Source organism: Zingiber officinale, chromosome 8B (genome assembly GCF_018446385.1).
Source record: "Zingiber officinale cultivar Zhangliang chromosome 8B, Zo_v1.1, whole genome shotgun sequence".
Classification (NCBI taxonomy): domain Eukaryota; kingdom Viridiplantae; phylum Streptophyta; class Magnoliopsida; order Zingiberales; family Zingiberaceae; genus Zingiber; species Zingiber officinale.
The window spans coordinates 33,159,749-33,180,833 of NC_056001.1; the positions used below are offsets into that span (position 1 = coordinate 33,159,749).

The 21,085-nt window shown below is 39.0% G+C and overlaps 1 protein-coding gene and 2 pseudogenes across 1 annotated transcript; 2 read left to right on the top strand and 1 right to left on the bottom strand.

Annotated features, from left to right (window-relative positions):
* Positions 1-1,065: 1,065 nt before the first annotated feature.
* LOC122013657 lies at positions 1,066-2,065 on the top strand (annotated as a pseudogene).
* Positions 2,066-3,055: 990 nt separating this feature from the next.
* LOC122013658 (pterocarpan synthase 1-like) lies at positions 3,056-3,700 on the top strand. Its single transcript, XM_042569900.1, has one exon. The coding sequence runs from the start codon at positions 3,056-3,058 to the stop codon at positions 3,593-3,595; it is 540 nt and encodes a 179-aa protein (XP_042425834.1). The 3' UTR covers positions 3,596-3,700.
* A 7,374-nt stretch (positions 3,701-11,074) lies between these two features.
* Positions 11,075-18,331, bottom strand: LOC122013659 (annotated as a pseudogene).
* Positions 18,332-21,085: the final 2,754 nt, after the last annotated feature.

Sequence of the window (21,085 nt, forward strand, 5' to 3'; positions counted from 1 at the left end):
GAAGGAACTTTGATGCAAACATGCCAACTAATTGTATAAATAATGCATTGGCTAATAGTTTATGGAAATTGTTCTTAATGTAGACTAAGATCTTTTTCCCATTCTCATTCATGTTCTCCTTGATCTTTGAGGTTTTCATGAATTTCTTATTGGCATTATCATTGTTTATATATCTTCATTCTCTTTAACTGTTAGATTTCAACTGGCGCACCTGCTGTAATCATCCTAATGATCGAGCCTTTGTTCAAGTTGAGATCTATCTCTCCCAAGGATACAAGTCTCTCAACTCTAATAGCTTAAACAAGATCTTACTTTCCACAAACTTTACCAACAAAATCTTCTCCAACCAGCTATAGATTACTTGTCTCATATATGCATCAAACCCTGGTTCATTCCATATGCCATCCTCTATAATTCACCTACATAATTTGCATTCATCCAGCTACCATCAACTCTCAATGCTCCTAATTGGCCCACAATCTTTTGAATCCTATCTTTCTTCAATCTCCCATAGATCTCAAGCTACTTAACCAATTTAGCTACCCTTAGTCAAACTCCACGAGACTTGAATGCTCCTCATTTTAGAATTTTCTTAGTACTCCACGGACCGAGTCATTAAATGTGTTGTCATGCCCACACTAAAGTTATTGTTCTGCTTTGGGTGACATGCGACTTGCAGTTAGAGCACCCACAGTGGAGTACCTTCGGAGCTCCCACTGCGGACGTGACAGAGGGAGTCCCTCCCATAGTGGGAGGGAGGTTTCTCACCTCACACAACGAAGAGGCTCCGTTGTTACGGAGCCGTTTCGTCGTACTTTTTATTTTTTTTATATATATTTTTTTAATAATTATATATATAAAAAAATAATGGTCAGATTAATAGATTTGGTATACTGTGCCGTCGGACAACGGCTATTTTAGCCGTTGTTCAGCGGTTAACTTTATTTTTTTTAATTTTTTTTTTTTATAAATACATGCTTTCGATTTCTTTCCTCAACTCTCTATATTTTTCAACCACAAAAATATCTTGATTTATTTCAAATGACTCAAAATCCGGATCGATCTATGCTCCAGGAATTCTGGAGAAATGAATTGGCGGAAGATGCGGAGGATATAGATGAACGAAGAATGCTCCAGCTATATGAGCAGCGACAAATGGTACGTCAAAGAGCTCAAAGTTCTTCCGCTAAAACACAAAGGAGAAGGTATTTGAATCGGGATCGTGAAGTTGGACATGCTCGTCTTTTCAATTGTTACTTTTCTGATGATCCGGTATATCCTGATGACATATTTCGACGTCGATTTCGAATAAAAAAAGAGTTATTCCTTCGTATAGTTGATGCCGTGAAAAATCATTCAGAATATTTTCAATGGAAGGTCAATGCAGCGGGGAAAAAAGGTTTGTCACCACTTCAGAAATACACAACGGCTATTCGTCAATTGGCGTATAGAGCCCCTGCTGATCATTATGATGAGTATCTACGGATTGCTGAAACAACTGTCATCCAATGTTTATTCAACTTTTGTCGATGTGTAATTGAAGTTTTTGGGGCCTAATATTTAAGAAGACCTAATGCTGCTGATATCCAACACTTGTTTGAAATGCATGAGCAGAGACATGATTTCCCTAGCATGTTGGGCATTCTTGATTGTATGCATTGGTAATGGAAAAATTGCCTCGTCGCTTGGAAAGGCCAGTTTACTCGAGGAGATCATGGCGTCCCAATAATTGTGCTCGAAGTCGTTGCATCTTCGGACTTGTGGATATGGCATGCCTTTTTCGGGATTGCAGGGTCACGCAATGATATCAATGTGCTTAATGAATCACCGTTATTCAACGACGTCTTACAAGGGAATGCACCCGAGGTTAATTTTACGATTAATAATATACAATATACAATATACAAAATGATACTATCTGATCGATGGGATCTATCCATAATGGGCTACTTTCGTCAAAAGCTTTCCATGTCCCCAGGATCCCAAAAGAAAAATATTTAAGGAACGACAGGAGGCTGCGAGAAAGGATGTCGAGAGGGCATTTGGGGTGCTCCAATCACGATGAGCAATGATAAAAGGTCCAGGACGATTTTGGTACAAGGATAATTTGAAGAATATCATGTATTCTTGTATTATTTTGCACAACATGATTATTGAGAATGAGGAAAATGCAGTAGTTAATTGGTCGGACAATGAAGGAGATTCTCAATCACAAAATATTTCAAGTCTCCACTCAAGAATTCCAAGCAAATATCCGTAGAAATTACGAGCTACGTGATAATCAGCTACATCATCAACTTCGAGCCGACTTAGTTGAGTATTTCTGGGCACGCTATAATTGTAATCAGTGAAAAAATAATTTATTAATTGCGATATATGTATTGTGATATTTATGTAATTTTTTTAATTATGAAAGGTATTTTATGTTAGTAATTTATGAATTTAAATTTTATTAAAATTTAATTATATAAAATGTAAATATGAAGAAGAGATAATGAAATATATATTGTGGGACTCATGAAGAAATTGTTGAGAGGTTTTTTGATAGTGAAAAGAAGTATGAGGTTTTTAACTTTTGATGTGCAATAAACGTGACAACGAAAGAACTCACAGTGAATTCTAACTATTGTGAATGATCTTATTATGAACTTTTAGATCTAATATTTGTCCTCCAAGTAAAATTCTAAGTCTGCCACAGGGAATAGAACCATAGATATTTGAGAATTATTCAAACGTCTCTGCTGCTTCCCCCTAGCCCGAGGTCATTTCTTCAATTGTCTTTTAAATATTGAATATAAAGTATTATCTTTTTCCATACTAATATTTTTATTCATATAAATGAGCCTCCGGAGCTGCACGATAACAAAAGGTAAATATATTCGTCCCAACGTCTCCGTCAATTATTAATATTTAATATTTTACTCATACCGATGTTATCTTATTTAATATTTTTTATTAATATAAATGAAAACACATTTTTAAGTAGCCCCAAGAGCCAAAGTTGGCATTTCCTATAAAATCGCAAGCACCAGGTCCTCATGGAAAAGCATCTGCCATGGCTTCTCCGCCATTGCCCAAGCTCTTCCTGCTCTTCGCCTCCATGGCCATGGCAGCATTGGCTCAGCACAGTAGCATCCACCTCCACTTCTATCTCCACGACATCCTCAGCGGCCCCAACGCCACCGCAGTCCTGGTCGCGTCGGCCCCCAAGCCGGCCGCCAGTACGGGACCGCCCTCGCTCTTCAATTTCGGCGACGTGGTGGTGATCGACGACCCGCTGACGGAGGGGCCGAACCTGTCGGAGTCGAAGCTGGTGGGGCGCGCGCAGGGCCTCTACGTCCTGGCCTCGCAGGGCCCCACCGATCCGGCGCTGCTGCTGACGACGAGTCTCGTGTTCACGGAGGGGCGGCACAGCGGCAGCACGCTGATGATCCTGTCGCGGGACGCCGTTCTGGCGCCAGTGAGGGAGCTGCCAGTTGTTGGAGGCAGCGGGGCCTTCCGGTGCGCCCGGGGATACGCCCTCGTGAAGACCTACGCCTTAAATGCCACCGACGGCAACGCCATCTTGGAGTGGGACGTGTATGTCCGCTACTAATTAATTACTAGTTTAATTCCGAATAATTTGTGATGAATTATTTGTTAATCCATCCATCACGTCGTTAATGGTTATAAAATAATTTCGAGTAGACGTCCACGTTCATTGTAGTCCTTTTTTATTTTCTTAATTTTGACATCTTGATCAAATCCATGAAGTTTTTGCCGAAGACTAATGTGATCGTTTAGATGGCATGGTCAGACCAATTTGCCCAGAGTTTTTTGTTTTTAAAGTTAGAGTTGCACAGTGCTTAAGAGCATGTGGCACATGGGAATAATGACCACAATCTATAGTGGTTACAATGCCTCCAACCTGTACAACTCTTTTAATGACTTTTAGCAATCAACGACCTCTTTGATAATTAAACATAATAAGGAACTAACAATTGTTATTTACCAATCTCATCTCACAACACCAACGATCGCAACATCTCTAATAAAGATCTTCAAATGGAGTATTTATTTTTTAGTAATCTAACTATCTAATTTTTACAATCCAATTAATCCTAAAATCCTCCGAATGGATGGATGGATGGCGGTTATAGTTATATGCAAATTCTTCCATGTGTAAATGATCCTCTATCAACCTCTGAACTCTGCCACATACTGTCCATAATAGATCCTCCGAGGTCTAGACTGCTCCAATTGGCCATCTCTCTGCAGGTCAAAAGCAATTCAAATTAAGTTTTTCAACCATAAGTGAACTTGATCTGAAATAGTTATAAGGGAAAGTATTGCAGTCTCATGATTTCCCAAAAAAAATATAACTCAATCAAACAATTTAGAGGTACAAAATTGAATCTACTTACTCAAATGGTTGACTGCCACTCAGACAAACCATGTCCCTCCTGGGGCCTGAAAACAAATTTAATATGTTCCCATTTAACTCCGTCCTATGATAAATAAATTTCGTCCGATCTTAAATTCAAAGAAAGGAAACCTATTGCATTAGGTTATGCATCAACATCAAATAAAGATAAAATATAATATATCAATTATTAAACTATTATATTAATATTGAATTAATTTTTTTAAGAAAGTATTAGGACTAAAAGAATTAAGATATCTTTATAATAGTATAATTTTATTTTTAAATTCTACTCAAAAGACCTTATAAAAATGAAGATATCTTTTCCTTATAATTTCATAATTCTTTTCATAATTTCAATGTGGAATATCTTTTCTTTATAAGTCTATAATTCTTTCCATATGCTTTGGATTTTATTTGTAATTAATGCAACCCAACAATCCCCATCTTACCTCTCAGTCTGATCTATTAAGACTTCCTTATCTTTTGGTTCACCTGATTTACTAGGACTTATTCCACTCACATGACTCGATTAGACCATAGCTCTATATCTCTACAATGGTATGATATTGTCCACTTTGGGTCTAATCTCTCATGGTTTTATTTTTAGACTCTATTCAAATTAAAAGACCTCATACTAATGGAGAGATCTTTTCCTTATAAGTTAATGATAATTTTCATATGTTTTCAATGTAAAACTTTATTTACAATCATTACAATCCAATAATATGTGAATGTAGTAAACATTTCTCTTCATAGAGTCTTTCTTTCATCCTGGTACTTGTTACAAAGTCTCTTCTACGTTTTTGTTTCCTCAACCTAGTTCCATCCAAATTCCAACCGAAAGAACATGTCTACAAGACCACTACATTTTTCTCATTCCTATTTTTGAAATTGGTATCTCCACTCTGATATTCTATGATGTTGTGCTATATATAATCTTCTGACACACAAAGCACTGAGTTAGGAAATTAGCAGCTTCTCTCTTCGTACCTTTGCTACTAATATGGCCTCTTAAGGTCTTTGTACATCCAAGCACTATCTGAATACATTGCAGAATGACAATAAGGAGCCCCTCTCAAAAGTTTCCCCTTAAAATGGCATAATTTCACAGAAGAACTCTGACTTAGAGCCCTCCTCTAACTCACCAACAGCTGACTAGAGGTACAATCCATCCAACTAAAAACTCAATGTAAATAACCAACCAATGAAGACTAAGCTACTAGAGAAGCCAAAATGTATTTTTAGTTAAAAAGCAGCAACGAAATTTAACACTCAAAATTGCAGATAAAATCAATGAAAACCACCTTAAGGGGAGTCAGCATCCTTCAAGACTTACTCAAAGCATGGAGCTAATGAAGGGGCTACCCTAATTTACCACTGAGTTGGTGGGATATCTTAGCTGGTGCATTATAGAGAAGTATCTCGCTACATTTTATTTCACTAGAAGCTTGCTCAAAGCATGGAGCTAATGGTAAAGGGGTTAACTTAATTTACCACTGAGTTGGTGGGATATCTTAGCCGGTGCATTATAAAGAGTATCTAACTAGAAGCATGTAATTTTTAGTCATATTTTATCAACCATCCTACGTAGTCGTATTGGAAGAGGGCAGGGCCGGCTTAAAGTTCTATAGGGCCCTAGGTGAAGAAAAAAAAAACCTTTAATAATATTTTTAAAATATATATATATTTTTTTATCTTTTTTTATTTAGACTTGGGATCGACAACGACGTATTTAAATTTTTTAAATAATTGGATTTAAAAATTCACACCATGTAATTATATATAATTTGATAATATTTCAAACTTCGACTATTACTGACACAAATATATAAGAAAATTCTCATACAATACTAATAATCTAGATTTAGGTTCATAGTTCATTCATTCCATAATTTATTTATGCAGAATAATAAAAAATATTTCAAGAAAAAGAAAGCGAAAAAAATATTATCTGAGATAGGAAAAGGATGTCTTTTTAGAGCACAAATGATAAGAGAGGAAAAAATACATGGACACTAATGAGATAATGAATAGATGATGAACTAATTATAAAATGAGATGAAAAAAAAAAGAAATTAGATGTAAGGTCTTAAATAGTTATATTGTAGCTCTAGATATAATTTTTGCATCAGAATATAATAATTATAATTAATATGTAATTAAATGTAGTTGTCATTGGAATTAATTGAAGTGCACTATAAAAATAGAAACAACAAAATTTGAAATAAAATCGATTGCATTGGAAGCTAGCAAAACCTAAAGAGCACTAGAACCTAAAGAGCACTAGAACGGAATTCCAAGCAAGGCCAATCTAGAGCAAAATCTGCATGCATGCATGCATAATGCAACCTGGGAACTAGACAATATAATTGTTAAATGTAAATATTAAATAATAAATCTATTCTTTAATTAATAATGGCCCCAAGCCCCAATAAAATTGGGGCCCTAGGCATAGACTTTACGGGCCTGGAAGAGGGTAGAATGTCGCAATCATCGTATCAAATTTCATACAGTTCCGATCGGCATGGGTAGAAACGAGCAAAATGGTACATGTGAGACATAGGAATTTACACCGACACCGACACAGGATAAAACTTCTCAAGTCCACCACAAGGCCACAGCAAGGCCCTGTAGTTAGGGCTATAAATGAATCAAGCATTCGTGAATAAACTTGGTGTTTGGCTTAGTAGGAGATTATTTATGTTCGTTTAAGATATACAAAATTAATTAAATAAACAAACTTGAGTAGCTCATTATCTAAACAAACAAATTTGAATACATGTGTGTTCAGATCGTTAACGTTCGTGAATAACGTTCATGAATAATATTCGTAAACAATATTTACGAACTATATTCATTAATAAAACTCTTTTCAATATACTAAATAAATAATAAAATAAACAAATAAGTTTAAATTATGAAGTTTAATAACCAATCAAATAACTATAAAAGTTTCAAACAATTCAAACAAGATTGAATTGAGAGTTCGATAACATCTAAACGAACGAAACTCAAACTAAGCTAAAGCCAAGCTTGAATTGAGAGCTCGATAACCAAGCTCAAGCCAAGTTTCAAACAAGCTCAAGCGCATAAAAAATAAATCAAGCCAAACTTGAACAATCACTTCAAAAACTTGGTTCATTTTAAGCTCAGCTTGGCTCGATTACCTTATCAAATAAATTTAAACACCCTAAAACTCGACTCGACTCGCTTATAGTCCTACTCACAGTCAAGCCTCCACGGAGGCTACATGATACCGTGACAGCCTCGCCTAACCACGAGGCAAGCCCCGTGACCAGGCAACGCCATAGCAAGACAACGAGGCCTCGTGCAGCCTCCACGAGACCTCACATAGCCTCCATGAGGCCTCACTGCCTCACACGGGGCTTGCCACCACAAACTCGCAACCTTGTGGTAGCATTTTTTTTCTTATTTCATTTTTTCACTTTTAAACTGATTTTTTTAATTATTAATTCCTTTTAATTTAAAATTTTTATTTTTCCCTTCTTAATTTTATATTCAAAATGAGAAGAAAAAAAAATTGAGAGAAATAATTCTTTAAGGATAGAACAAAAATACCTCTTTAAAAAGATAGATGGTTAGGAAAGATAAAAATAATAAATAAATATAATATAATATAATTTATAATACTATCTTAATTAAATTGAATTATTTTACTTATAAATTTAATTTAATTTAATTTTAAACAAATTAAATAAATCCAATTCAAATCTATTTAATCTCCGTTACCATGTCTATTTAGTGAACTCCAATTAATTCTAAATTAACTTTTATTCCATTCTAATTGTTAAAATATTAATTTAATTTAATTATTTATTTTAAAAAATATTTAAAATATAACATTTTTAAATAAAATAAAATTTGATATTTAAAACTTTTTATATATTTTAACTTTTACTATGTCAATAAAAATCTAGAATTAAAGTCATTATTAAAAAAAAAGAAATGATAATCTCAGTTAGTCTATCCCTGGATGACCAGTCTAATCCCATAGAAGTTTTCCACCGGCGCAGGTACCTGAGTAATAATCTGGATGTCCTACCACGATACCATGACCCCGAGGACATTAAAATAATTATTCAAGAACTATAATATTTATACACTCAATATATCAATCATCATCCATTTGTGCATTTTACTATACAATAGAAGATTTCTACACCATTTTTACATATTTTCAAAATAAAAATTACATTAATTAATAAATAATTTGCAGTCATCTAATAAATATAACAAAATCAATCTTCAAAATTATCAAAATTGAAAATCATGACAGTTATAATGCCAGGTCTCGTACTTGATGATGCCTCTTAAATAAAACTAATTAAAAAGGCATTTTCATCTACATTGTAAATGTAAACTCTTAGATTTAATGTCTTTGCAATAAAATTATAATTAAAACTATTAAATTATGTGCAATAATAATAATAATATAGATTTTAAATTCAAGTAAAAGATCCAAAGAATCAAATATCTGATGAGAAAATATTAAAGTGAATTCTAACATTTAACATTCAAATATAACATAAAAATAAGTATTTATAACAATTAAATATTAATAAAAAAAATTTTGATTACCCTCTTTCGCCGCTAATGCTTTAGAAGACTAGGTACATCTAAGAGGTTATCTTGAAAATGCAGGTTCCTTTAATTTTGCAGATATTCCCTTCACCAATGTTATTCAATACAAAGTGGCATCTAGGGTAACAGACTAATTTTTTTTAGTTGTCCCTGAATATATGTGGGAGGATCTGACCATTGCACTTGATACGGAGATAAGGAGGGGCCCCGTCCTACTGCCACAATGGAGGTCAACGAAGGTTAGAGTCAAGACGGTCGACGGGCGGAGGGTCTTGGGCGGTCGGATGAGACATAACCCGACCGGGAGCTAAACACCAACCCAACATCTCCGACAGGAAGTAATCAAATTGACGCTCAAGGGATGCGTAGAAGTCGAGCTGAGCGGTTCTTCCGCTCGGCGCAACGGCGAACAACATAGACTAAGGCCGATCAGCCGAGCGGCTCTACCACTCGACGCAACAATGGGCTTCCGACCGAGCGTCCATCTTGCTCGCCCCAGCAAAGAACGACACTTGGACAGGGACGTTCAGCCGAGCGGCCTTTCCGTTCAGTCGAGCAACAAACGCAGCAGAGTATCCTTCGACATCTTTTTGGGAGTTAATGTCCACGACGGGCGGCATGGTCAGACAAAGGATCGTACGGTGGAAGCTTCTACTGTCACTTCAGAGATATGCTCGGCCCGTTAAGGTACTGTGTCAGTGACACTTTGCTGACATGTCTTTTCAGGGAAAGCGTGGGATAACGTGCTTGCTTTAAGAAGCGTGTACACACGCTACAGAAGCCTTATATAAAGGGGGTCCCAGCATCGGCGGAGGTATACTTTTTCTCGTGATTTTTATTGTTGTGCTACAGTTCTTTGCTTCTTGCCTCGCCAGAGACTGACCTGAGCGTCGGAGGGTCATCGTCGGGGACCCATTCCCTAGTTCGGCATTGACGATGCTTGTGTTACAGGCGGGAGCCAAGTCCACCAAAGGTCAGCATGAGCGTCACGTCCCCAGCATCCGTCTTCTTGACTTTCGGACAAGATCAGCACCATTATCCCGAGGGCTAGGGCAACAAACTATTGAGTCTTATGCATCTAGTGCTATCTCGAATCACCAGCAACAATCTTCTTGTACCCAAACAACTATGCCAATTCCCAAGGATAAAGGTGAAAAGAGGTGCTAAAAAACTACCATGATACATGCAATCCAAATATTTCCAGCATGTCTGCAACAAAAATAAGACAAGCAATTATACAGCCAATGACATTCTGAATTCATCAACAATATATGATTTTGAATTTCTGTTCCAATGAGTTTGTTGGCCAATACTAATGTGTATTTTTCCTTGTGTCTATTTCCTCAATGGTATTTGGAACAATCGGCCGATGTATGTTAGATCATGTTTCAATATCTCAGATAGATTAGGTTTTACTAAACTTTGTTCAGATATTGTGTAGGAAATTCATACTCAATCTTTGAAGAGGTTACAAATAGATATAAATTTATTAGAGATGTAAACAACTACAAGAACTTTGAATACGGTGTAATATATACACATGCTTTATACATGCCAAAGGCTCGTGCACTTGCTATCATTCAAACTACATAGTTTTGAGGTAGCAATAACTAAGGTAAAGGGTCATTCGTTCAAAATTAAGACAAACTTACGTTCAAAATTAAGACAAACTTACAAACTTGGGGAGCCATTTTATGACAAGACAAGGCCAAATTTTTACGTACCACAAGGAGATGTTCAATACATCTGATCTGTCTTAAACTATCCCACCTAAGAAAAGGCTTCTATGCTGCTATCTATATCTTGTTCTGTTCCTCGAAACAGAACATTGTATGTATTGTATGACAACCATTTTCATCTACATAAAATACTCTACTCATTATCCTCAAAGACATTATTCATGGAGTTTAAAGAGAAAACTCACTTTGTCCGTGCAGACGGGACCATGAATTCTCGCACCAAATGCCCTGAGAAATGAGAATGCCCATCGTTGATCCTGTAGAACAAAACCTAAAATCGAGAGGACATTAGAAATTGCTCACCAGCATCCCCCAATCCATGAATCCTTCACTGCTCGGATGGAACCCATTCATCCCCTTGAATGAAATTTTCTAGGGAGTAAAAGGCCACATGCTCCTCCGGTATCTGGAAGCGCCATTTCTCCCTGGTTGCTGGATTCACTCCTGGCCCCCGGCTTCCATACTCCCTGATCTTGTTCAGAATTTGAGTCAGACAGATCGTCGGGCGAGGTGGATGGAATGTTGACCGAATCGCGACGTCCCGGAGGGGGGATATGCTGAGATAACTTCTATGTTGACCAAGTCGTTAAAAATCCTCTGGTCAACGTTACCTGTAGCCAGCGACCGGGTTGGCCCGGTCCTTGGTACCCCGAGACTCGAGGCAGATCCAACGAATATATGAGTAACAAACTAATAATATAATAATGAAATAAATGAGGAACAAGTACGGAAAATGTACCCTGGCCCAGGGGACACCCTGGGATGGGACGTTGCTCGAGTTGCTATGACCCGGAAGAGCAGATGAACGGGAGTCGGATGTGGAGTTGGGTCTAGCGGCACGGAGCCAAATGCGACCTGGATCCGGAAGACGACATGCAAACTGGGAGATAATAACGGCACGCAGATGGAGAGATAATAACAGCACATAGGCCGGGGGATAATAGTGGCACGCGGGACTGGAGATAATAGCGGCACGTAGGCTAAGACACGATACACGGACGAGATCAGTGCATAGGTTGGAACACAGTGCGCAAGCCAGATCGGCACAAAGGCCGGAACACAATAATAGCACGAAGGCCGGGAACGCAATAGCGACGTAAAAATCATCCTGTCGGAGACTGGCTGGCTGTCTAAGGGCGATGAAAAGGAGGCTGGAGCTGGCCCAGCCAATGCGGCCTCCTACAACGGCCACTTGGTGAGGCGTGCCCTCTCTGGAAACATAGGCACGCCGCTTAGGCCCCAAGCCGACCTCGACGTCTACCTCTCGCACTATTCAACAAGAACCAAAAGCTTGGCGCGTTGTCTGAGAGGAACTACGGGCTGTTCTACCCGGACGAGCAGAAGGTGTACGACATCGGCTTCATGCTCGACGGCTCCAACGACGGAAGTATGAAGTGGGAGGAGGACAGCGGCGGTGCCATCTCCCTGATCGCGTCATCTAGGATGGTGCATGTGAGATGGGCCCCGGCGAACATGATGGCTGGGGTGGAGAGGTTTCAGGCGGCGCTCGACTATGCATGCGGCGAGGGCGGAGCGGACTGCCGCACCATTCAGCCGGGCATTGCCTGCTTCCAGCCCGACACGATGGAGGCATTTCTCAGGCGGGAGAGAGAGACTGGTGGCGGAGAGTCCCTATGCGCCTTCGCTCGAGGGTGGCGGTGAGAGAGGGAGAAGAAGCTCCCTCGTTCCTGTTGGCGGCGGTGAAATTCCACTAAGCGAGAGCCCCCCTGTTCGTGTCGGTGGCGCGAGGAGGAGAAGAAGAGGAGTGGCGGCCGGCGCCGGCGAGGAGTCGTAGCATGAGGGAAAGAAGTTGGCTCCCTCCTTTGGCGGCGGAAAATCCCCCGCGTCCCTCCCCCCTCTCTGTTCATGGTCTATAGTACCCTAAAAAGGGGGCTCCTCTTAAATGACCAAACTATCCTTCCTCCACCTCCTAATTACTACTCTGCCCTTAGTATATCTCCGTATCACTCCCCATAGAACAGAGTGCTCAACGCAAAGTCTCCCTTCTATGGCAGCCACCCCTCGGGCATCACCATCTCCTCCATATAGCAATTCACATGCACCATCCTCGAGTACTCCTTCCATGGCCGCCCAAGGTACTCCCGATGAGCTCCTGGCTTCCTCCTGTATGCGGCTAGGTAGTCCGCGCTCCTATTGATCGAACATCCATTGAACATGAATCCGGTGCCCTGAGCCGGATTGATTCGTCCATGGGCCGCCACTGATTTGCTTCCGGCCTTCGCCGGGCCTTTCGCGCGCGGCACCACCTCGATGCTACAACGATCGAACACCACGGCAGAATTCCCAAAGATGAAGCCCAACTTGCATATGCGGTAGAGCTGGAGGAGGGAGTGCGCGTACAAGGTGCCCTGATGTCCCCTGAACTCGACCGATTCGAGCACGGAGTGGTCACTATCCCAATGGAAGGCAACCAACTGGTGGGAACTGAGGCCAGCCTTGTTCTCAAAGGTGAGGCGTGGGCAACAAAGCCATCGCCTAGGACAACAACGGAGGCAGAGTCGTAGGTGGTAACAATGCCCTGGTTTGGCCGACGTTTCGTGAGCTAGAAATGACGGTGGCGCCCATCCCGTCGCCTACGAATACCAGATTGGTCTTCTCAAAAGGAACTCGTATCATCTCCTCATAGACGCCAGCCTTGATGTGGATCACAAACTGATCCGATCCCAGATCAGGTGCGGCGTCGACCGCTTCCTGGACTGTTAGGTAGTCGCAGGATCCGATATTACAAACGGTGGCATTGGGCGGGCGGGCGGGCGGGCGGGAAGATGGAAGCGGGGGCGGAACTTCCGGATTGGAGGGCAGAGGCGGCGGGGGGATCGCTCCAGTAACCGCCGCTCTCCGTTTGCGGTGGCCACTAGAGGGAGAGATCAGGATCGTATCGCTGGAGGGCGGCGATCATGGAAAGGGCATTGCTAGTGAGGGTGGTTAGGTTGAGTAGCGCGGCCATGGCAACGGCGACGCGGCGGGAGGAGTTGACGTACTTGAGGGTGGACCAATAGTCTACTAGTAAAGTAGAGCAGCGCTTGTCCAGGCGTGCGCGTCGATGGTGCGGCTGGCGGAGAGGGCATCGGAGGAGTCGGAGAGGCGACGATGAAAGAGAGCGAGATGGCCAATGAAGTTTCTACCGGCGGAGGCGCGAGCAGGAGTAGAGGAGGAGGCCTGGGAGTGGATGGAGGGGAGGGCATTGATGGGGCAAGCAAGGTTGCGCGAAGGAGGCCAAGGGAGGAGAGAGGAGAGCTGGAGGTCGGAAGTGTAGAAATTAAGGATAAGAAAAATATGTAATATGACAATCAATTTCAATATGTTTTGTCCGCTCATGAAAAATTAAATTTGCGTGTAATTTGAATAGCACTCTGATTATCACAATATAATGAAGTACGTTGATGGAGACAGATACTCATATCTGCAACCAACCAAAGCAACCAAACTATCTCACAAGTGGTTGAGGTCATGACATGATATTCAATTTCTATGGAAGATCTAGAAATAACATCTTGCTTCTTACTCTTTCAAGAAATGAGTGAATCGACAAGAAAAACTCAGAAGCCAATGGTAGATTTACGATCTGTAAGATCACCAACCCAATCCGCATCAGAGTATACACGTAGTTCAAGAAATGAAGTAGAAGGAAATAAAAGACTTTGAAATTAAGTGCTCCGAAAATACCTGAGAATACGAAGAATAGCAGCCTAATGAACTATAGTTGGTGCAGCGATCAATTGACTAACCACATGAACAACATACGCAATATCTAGATGAGTCATAGTGTGATAAACTAAGCTTCCAACAATAGTTCTGTACAAACTAGGACCCGACAAATGTGAGCCATCAGATGGAGAATATCGAGCATTAGTCTCAATAGGAGTATCAAAAACTATATTATCAGTAAGACGAGCACACTCAAACAAATCATATATATACTTTGACTGGGATAAAAGATAACCTTTTGGGGAATAAGCAACCTCAATGCTTAGAAAGTAGCGTAATATACCCAAGTCTTTCATAGCAAAACAACGAACCAACTCGGACTTCAGGGAAGCAATTCCATCAGAATCATCACTAGTAATAATCATGTCATCAACATATAATGATAAAAGAATACGACCTGCACTCGTACATCTAACAAACAATGTTGAATCATGGTTACTAGCATGAAAACCAAACGAAGTAATCACTATAGAGAATTTCTCAAACCAAGCACGAGGTGCTTATTTGAGATCATAAAGCGCTTTACGAAGCTTGCCTTCACCAAGTTGGTGTGAAATACCATGAGGAAGTGTCATATAAACTTCTTCATAAAGATCACCATTTAGAAATGCATTCTTAACATCCATTTGAGATATTCTCCATCGACGAACAGAAGCGACAACAATCAGAGTACGAACAGTTGTCATTTTTGCAACTAGGGAAAATGTTTCCTTATAATCCATGTCATACTCTTGAGAATAACCTTTAGCAACAAGACAAGCTTTGTATCGCTTGATAGATCTATCAGATTTAATTTTGATCTTATATACCCAACGAGAACTAATAGTGCGTTTTCTTAGTGGCAACAAAACCAAATCCCATGTATGAGTTTGATGCAAAGCAGTTATTTCCTCGGTCATAACACTCTGCCAAAGTGTGTTACAAATAGCTTCTCTATAGGATACATGCTCAAAAAGACAATGAATAGATGCAACAAATGAAGCAAAAGAATGAGAATAACAAGAGTAAGTAAAATCTAGTAGTTTAGTAGACTTACAAATACGAGTAGATTGATGACGGTGGAGAGAAGGATCATCCGTAACCTGAGGAGATGATTGGGTAGTGGCAGAAGGAGAAGCATGTGGAGCGGATATCTCAGGAACCAAAGTACCAGATTCAGTTGGGCTACCACTTCCTCAGTGTCAGTATTGGAAGGATCAGTACAAACTAGATTTGACTTTATCATATTATGCGAATTAGCTGGAATAGAAAATAATGGAATATGCACAAGAAATACAACATAACGAGAGACGTACAATTTTTGACTAACGGGATCAAAGCAGCAATATCCCTTTTGAGTAACACCATAACTCAAAAAAGACACAAAGAGCAGGCCGAGAGGCTAATTTATTACGCTCAACATGTGGACGAAGGACAAAGCAAGTATAACAAAAAATACGCAAAGAAGAATAGAGAGGAGCATGCCCATACAATTTTTCAAAAGGTAACAAGCCTAAATTGTGTGATGTTGGAATTTTATTAATCACGTGAGAAGTGGTAAGGATTGCTTCCCCTAAAAAGGTATTAGGAACATTAGCAGACAATAAAGATAAATGGGATGTTTCAACAAGATGCCTATATTTTCGTTCAGTCACACTATTCTATTCAAGAGTATCTGTACAAGAGGTTTGATGAATATTACTATCAGAAGCAAGTAGTTGTGAAAAATGATTCGAAGTGTATTCACCACCCAAATTACAACAAAAATACTTTATGACACTAGAATGTTGAGTTTTCATAAAAAACTCTGAAGTTATTGAAAATGGTAAGATAATCAAACCTGTGTTTCATAAGATAGACCCAAGTATAACAAGTACAATCATCAATAAACCAAACATAATACCTTGACCCCCCCTTTATAAGAATAGGAGATGGTCCTCATACATCAGAATGGATAATATCAAATGAAGCAAAAGAAAAAAGAAAAACTTTTAGAAAATGGTAAGGTAGAAAATTTGACCAGTTTACAATCACTACAATCAGAAATATCAGAACTTTTTAAAGGTCCTAATACTCCTGTAGAAGCTAAAAACTACAAACAAGATGCTGAAACATGACCTAAATGAGAGTGCCACAAATAAAAATCAGAAGATGAACGATTCAGATTAAAAGATGATAAATCAACACTCAAAACTACAACTTCTGGTACTTTGAGTTGATCTAAAACATAAAGTCCTCCTTGCCTACGACCTGTCCCAATTAGCCTTTGAGATTGTGGGTCTTGAACATAACAATTGAATGAAGAAAAAGACAATAGGTATCTAGACTCACATAATTAACTAACAGAAATAAGATTTAAAATAAGACTCAAAATATAATAAACATCAGTAAGAGATAAATAAGATGTAGCAATTAAACCAACACCTACTAATGACATAGGAGCACCATCAGCAGTCACAATAGATATAGATGAACAGGGAGAAAAAGAAACAAAAGATGTAAATTAGATGACATATGATGGGAGGCACCAGAGTCCAAAATTTATATGGATGAAGATATACCTGAAATACCAAACGATGATAAACCTATATGAGATGAAGCTGACATGATAGAGGGTTGTAAAGCAAGGAACTGTTGAAATTGCTCCAACATATACAGATCAGATTTCCATGAAGCATCTGCATGATCAGGCATAATGACATAACGAATAATACTCAGAATAACCAAATTGTAAGGATACACATCTGTATGACCCGTAAAAACTGGTGTCAAGATGACATGTGGTCACATAGAGAATTCGAGGCAGAAAAGGATATTAAATGTAGAAATTGGCAGCACAGGTCGTTGGTGTCAAAATTAATAGAAAAGGATGTCAATACCAAAATTGATAGCCTAGGGCGTCAGCACTGAAATCGACAGAAAAGCGCATCAGCATCAAAATCAACAGCATAGGACGTTGGTGCCGAAATCGGCAGAAAAGAGCGTCAGCGCCGAAATTGGTAGAAAAGAGCATCAGCGCCGAAATCAGATTTCCATGAAGGATATGCACGACCAAGAATAATGGCAGAACGAATAATGCTCAAAATAACCAAACTGTAAGAATACACATTTGTACGACCCATAAAAACTGGTGTCAGGAAGGTCTGTGGTCACACAGAGAATTCGAGGCAAAAAAGGATGTCAAATGTAGAAATTGGCAGCATAGGGCGTCGGTGTCAAAATCAATAGAAAAGGACGTCAATACCAAAATTGATAACATAGGGCGTCGTCACTGAAATCAACAGAAAAGAGCATCAGCATCGAAATCAGCAGCATAAGACGTTGGTGTCAAAATCGACAGAAAAGAGCGTCGGCGTCGAAATCGACAGAAAAGAGTGTCTACACCGAAATCGGCAGGACAGGTCATCGACATCGAAATCGACAGGACAAGGTGTCGACGCTGAAATCGACAGCAGTAGTAGGAGATGATAGCGGCAACATGAAGCAATAACAGAAGGCGACAAGAAAAAAAAATTAGGTCATAGAAAAAAAACCTTGCTCTAATACCAAGTAGAAATTAAGGAAAAGAAAAAATTTGTCATATTATTGAATCCAAAATTGATAATAGGAAATACAAAGTATAAGGTCTTTATATAATTTAGTTAAGAAACCCTAAACTCTAAATATAAAAGGAAAAGGGACCAAATTACCCTAAAAGCTATAAATAAATATATATATATAAAATCTAACAAGAGGAAAGGGAGAGGGTGTCGAGGCAAGAGGAGGTGAAACGAATGGTGCGGCAGACGAGGGACACGACAGAGGGTTGGACGGCGCCGGGGAAGGGGACCGAGGTGGGGAGGAGGAGGAGGAAGGGAAGGGAGAAGAAGGTGGCCATGGTGAAGGCGAGAAGGAGAGGACCGAGGAGTCTGATGGAGCTTCTTCATCGTTGAAGTTTTGGAACTTAGGTTTTTATAGAGACAGTAGCGAGGCAAGGCAAGGCAGGGCAAGGCAATGGAGCGAGGAATGGCACTGTGTATGTGAGAGGCCAAAAGAAGAGAACGCTCAGAGTGGCTTTTACCTCTACTTGGGATCTAGGATGGCAATGGGATGTGGTGGGGACAAATTTTTTCTTTTCATATTTGCCCTTGAAATATACCTCTACCCTTAAATCTGTCCCAATCTCCATCCCGATCTAATCAAAGAATCAGGGATGAGGATTTAATCCCTGTGCGGTTAAGGTTGGATTTCCCTGATTAAAAATTATAAGTTTTTCCTATATCAGTGTGGGTTCGGGGATAGGGATAGCATCCCCATTCCCACCCTCGAACCCGAACTTATACTCAAAATGAAGCATCCCTAGTTTTTTTTGTTGACATTTCCTTTCATAATAATTCATATAACTGTGGATGTCACTTGCACATACTTCCATAGTGGGTTCTCAATTCAACATGGTTACATAAATGATTCTTAAAACATAAAATAATACGAAAACTAAACCGGAAGGTCTTTAGGTTGTACTGTTATTGTCTCGAGCTAGCTCACTGGTCAATGTCTCTTGTCTCATTCGCCCCATTATCTGTGAAAAGTTAAAATCTGTGAGTCAAGAGACTCAGCATATTCAAAATTGTGTTATGCCATAGTTAACGCCTATAATCTAGTATACTAAGAGAAATCACATTCTAGGTAACTGGGGACCTTCCTGCTAACATACCATGAATGTAAGTATAGGCATCAACATAAGCATGAGAGCATAAACATAAGCATTTAAATGAACTTGGCATAATAATAGACTTGATCATGAACATGTACATAAGCATAAACATAAGCATAACCACGTGGGGTAGGCAAGCTCCCGGGTAAGGACACTGGTCACACTCAACCACATGAAATTTGGTGAGTTCTCGGGCTACAGACACCGGTTACACTCAGCCACGTAGATTTTAGTGAGCTCCCGGGCTATGGACACCGGTTACACTCAATCACGTAGATTTTGGTGAGCTCCCGAGCTATAGACATTAGTCACACTCAACCACGTAGGTTTGGTGAGCTCCCCGGACTTAGGTTCCAAGTTCATAACTCAACCCATAATAAAATTCATAACATGCACAACCATTATTTAGCATAGGATCCATAATATGTATAATCATTAATTATCATAAAATCCATATCATGCATAATCATGAATTATCATAAAATCCATAACATGCAAAAATCATTAATTATCATAAAATCCATATCATGCAAAAATCATTAAAACCTGGTTATCCATACTCATACAATGACCATGTTAGGTTTTTGTTATGTGCGCCCTATATCTTCATGCATGCAATGATATCATACAAATTCCCTATCATAATTACAATAACATATACATAAACATAATAATATACTTACCCTCAACTTGCTCACTATTTAAACATTCGCATAATCGTAAATCTTAATATAAGCATACAAATTCATAACATAAACTTAAGCATAGACTTGTACATCAACATAGAATGAGCATTCATGGAAACTTAAACATGGCATAATCGTAAACCTAAACATAAGTATCCCAATTCATATCATGAGCTTAAACATAGACTTATGCATCAACATAGCATGAGCATTCATAGCAACTTAAACATGACATAATCATAAACTTAAACATAAGCATCCAAATTCATATAATGGGTTTAAACATAGACTTATGCATCAACATAGCATGAGCATTCATGGCAACTTAACATAGCATAATCATAAACCTAAACATAAGCATCCAAATTCATATCATGAGCTTAAACATAGACTTATGCATCAACATAGCATGAGCATTCATGACAACTTAAACATAGCATAATCGTAAACCTAAACATAAACATCCAAATTCATAACATGAGCTTAAACATAGACATATGCATCAACATAGCATGAGCATTCATGGCAACTTAAACATGGCATAGTCATACACCTAAACATAAGCATCCAAATTCATATCATGAGCTTAAACATAGACTTATGCATCAACATAGTATATGAGCATTCATGACAACTTAAACATGACATAATCATAAACCTAAACATAAGCATCCAAATTCATATCATGAGCATAAACATAGATTTATGCATCAACATAGCATGAGCATTCATAGCAACTTAAACATGGCATAATCGTACACCTAAACATAAGCATCTAAATTCATATCATGAGCTTAAACATAGACATATGCATCAACATAGCATGAGCATTCATGGCAACTTAAACATGGCATAATCATAAACCTAAACATAAACATCCAAATTCATATCATGAGCTTAAACATAGACTTATGCATCATCATAGCATGAGCATTTATGGCAACTTAAACATGGCATAATCGTAAACCTAAATATAAGTATGCAAATTCATATCATAAGCTTACTAAACTATCATGATGTGAAGCAAGAATAAGCATAAGCACACGAAGTAAATTCTGAAATTTACAAGTTCTAGAAGCTAACATGGTATCATCCCCTAAATGATCAAAAGAGCATAGGAATCTATGAAATCCAAAACTCATCTAAGGTATCTAAACATACATGAACTTGAGGAACTAAAAATAAGCATGATGTGAGAAGAACATGAAACTATTGTAGAGATTCATCAAGATAAATATCCCCTAAAATAGTA

What these genes read in the sequence shown, in the direction of transcription:
- LOC122013658 (XM_042569900.1), top strand. Translation starts at nt 3,056, where the DNA reads ATGGCTTCTCCGCCATTGCCCAAGCTCTTCCTGCTCTTCGCCTCCATG.